At 30.8% G+C, this 3,241-nt stretch overlaps 1 protein-coding gene across 1 annotated transcript in view; it reads left to right on the plus strand.

Moving 5' to 3' along the window:
- The first annotated feature begins 320 nt into the window (after positions 1-320).
- The window catches only part of LOC106461356 (dnaJ homolog subfamily B member 11-like), a 26,823-nt gene continuing 23,902 nt past the window's right edge, over positions 321-3,241 (plus strand). The window contains exon 1 of the mRNA XM_013921175.2: positions 321-437. Coding sequence (XP_013776629.1) covers positions 367-437 — 71 coding nt within the window. The 5' untranslated portion in view covers positions 321-366. The remainder of the gene's footprint in view (positions 438-3,241) is intronic.

The following is a 3,241-nucleotide window of genomic DNA, read 5'->3' on the forward strand; positions in this document are numbered from 1 at the left end:
AGATGACTTCTATCTTGCCAAATTTGTGTCCCCTAGTCCTACTATTCTCACTGTTTATTTAGTGTGAAAAAGGATGATGCATCAACACTATCAATTTAGACAAGTTTACAATAATACTTACACATCAAAGAAAACACACAACTTAGCTGAGCTTAGTAATAATAAAGTATGTCACTAGAATCTTGAAAACGAAAATTACCCGAGTTGTAGGGCACAATATTCAAATCCTTAGTCAAAGTACTATCTTGCTTATTTTGGATGGTTAAAAAAATATTCTGTATTGTTTCCCATAATGCACTTTGGTATACGTGTGCCGGTCAAAAAATTGCAACTTTCACTTTCGGGTAGTGCTGAGAAAAGTTAACGATGGCGTCTACCATGTGTAATATTTGTATACTTCTATTTATGTGTTTATTCGTTCTGCAAGTCTTAGCTGGGTATGATTTGAGTTATTTTTGAATCTGTTAGAAGCAAAATATTAAATAATGTTATGTGTATTTTTCCCGTTAAACTTGAAAATGAAATTTTAAGTTAAATACGACGAAGAGTTTACTTTGTAACTTTAAGTTGTAACACTAACAGTGTAAGTTGTATTGTAAGACTTGTATTGTTCTAATTTATAAATTATAGTATTATATTAAACTTATAAGTTATATAGAGACTAGATAGCCGGCGCTGTTTAAAATAGTTGTATAATTCTTTCAAACAGTAGGGTAAAATGAAATACTTAAAATTTAACATTTTAACTTAAGTAGAATTATATGTTACTATTACTAACTCTTACTGTTGCAATACACATTAATTATTAAATATGCCATGTTACTGAAGAATATTTTTATATATTTCCTACCGGGATAATTTGACATGGAAACATTTTCAAGATTGTAGATAACGTCTAAAGAAACTAAAAAGATAAATACATAAACTTTATTGTTGGCCTATTTGTCATTCTTCACATTCATAGTGCAAAGTTAAACTTGATGCATTTGAAATATAGTGCTTGGCTATCTAAACAATTGACTAGATTATAGATAGCAAGGTACCTAGAATACAGGCTAAAACTATCATTGGCTACAAAGCCACTATATTTATGAATTCAATTTTGCAGTAGTTCCAATTTTATTTAAATGTTTAATATTATTGGTAATGCTAAATAGTAAGAAGGTAAGGACTTAGTTGTAGTGTGTATGGGTGTATTTTTCTTCTATTTCTGCATTGAAACCTTCAAGACTTAGAAAATTGAACAAATTTTGTTATTTAAGTTCTAACACTCAGTGTTACTTTAAAGTTCAGTACTAGCATTCACTTAAAAAAAAAAGAACCAGTCCAAATCACTTAAATATTCATTGAGCTTTTCCTTGAACTTCCATAAATGTACTTCTAAGTTTGAAGGCAATTTATTCTATAGGCTAGAGTAATAAAACTTTATAATCTGAAGATAATGCCTAACCTGCCAAAATTTGTATGTGTCCCCTTGTCTTACATTCTCGCTTTTAAATATGAAAAAGGGCTATGCATTAATGTTATAAATTCCTTTAATAATCTTGGACACTTCAATGAGATCCTGTTTAAATCATCTTTTTTTCAAAGAAAACAATTTCAGAGATCTTAACCTGTCCTCATATGGCAACCTTTCCATCTCAAAAGTAATCTTAGTAACTCTCCTCTGAACACTTCATTGTTGTTCTTAGTATAAGAAGTCAAAGACTAGGCACAGTACTCTAAGTGTGGTCTAACCAGTGACCTATACAGTGAAATTGTAACTTTAGACTTGTATTCAATATTTCTATAGATACATCTTAAAAATCCTGTTTGCTGTGCCACTAGCAACAGCACGTTGCTTGGATAAACCAGAACACCAAGATACTTTTCTTTCACACCGCTATTGTGATCACTCCATCAAAATTATACTTATAATTTAAATTCTAACCCACATACATTACCTTGCATTTATTATAACTAAAAACCATTTTCCAGTTATTTGTCCAACTCAGCAAATGATATAAATCTTTTTTTAAAGCAGTAGCATCCTCCTCTCTACCTGCAACACCCAAAACCTTAATGTCAGCAAATTCGAGCAATTTGATGACCATTCCTTTATGTTATTGATGTATTTATAAAAGAGCAAAGGTCTGAACACTGAGCCATGAGATATCTCACTTGTGACATTAATCCCTTTTGACTGAATTCTTCATAACCATCCCTATAATCAATTTTCTGTCCAACAATTCAGTTTATCCCCACACCATAGAGATGACTTTTTAAAGCCTTTTATGTAGCATCTCTGATTATGCTTTCTGAAAATTCAGGTACACAGAATCCACAACTTTACCCTCATCTACATAAGCAGTAGCTTCTTCAAAGAATGTCCAAAGATAAGTAAGACAAGATTTTCCTCCAGTGAAGCTATTTTCACTATCCAACAAAATTTGTTAAGTGGCTTTGCAGAGCATCTTTTAAGTTTATTACACTTTCAAAAACTTCCCACCATTGATGTAAGTCTGATAGGCCTATAATGACCTGGTCAATTTTAATCATCTAACTAACAGTTAGTCCATCACAAGTTCTAACCATTATGATGTAGGCCTATAGCAAGTATTATGTATTACTTCTGACAGTACATCTCATGGTCTTGTGAATTTTTTAACCCTTTATATACGTGTCACAGGTGAAAGGCCATGTTATCTCCTTTGTTGACTCGCATTCAAAATTTTATTGAACTACTATTTCATAAATTTATGTCAGTAAGTTTGGTATCAAACTGTAGATTATAATTCAAATTTTGGAACTATACATTATTCAATTTGTTAATTTAAAAGTAAGTATTAAAAACAGATAAACATCGTTGTATGTTGAATGCAGCACTGGTTCAAATTAGATGTTTATGAAGTCATAATACTAAGTCTATAGTTTCATAAGAATTAGAAACTTAATTTACAGATATTAACAAGGTAGAATATAAAGTAAGAAGTTTTATCTTTTCAATTTGGTAAGATATTGGTCACATAATAAATCAAACATAGTAGTACCCCGCTCACCTCCTTTCATATCTAGAAACGCTTCTTTATAAAGACTTAATTCTGTGTATGACATGAATAACCAATCAAAAGCTTGGAATATCCCCTAGTGTTTTTTAACCCTTTCTAACATACCTAGCATCATTTCTTTCTTTTAAATCCAGATTTCAATGAGGTAGGTTGCATCTTTAGTCTGTTCGAAATTTCATAGTTTTTTTGGAGTA

The sequence above is a fragment of the Limulus polyphemus genome, unplaced genomic scaffold (assembly GCF_000517525.1).
Source record: "Limulus polyphemus unplaced genomic scaffold, Limulus_polyphemus-2.1.2 Scaffold942, whole genome shotgun sequence".
Taxonomy (NCBI): Eukaryota; Metazoa; Arthropoda; class Merostomata; order Xiphosura; family Limulidae; genus Limulus; species Limulus polyphemus.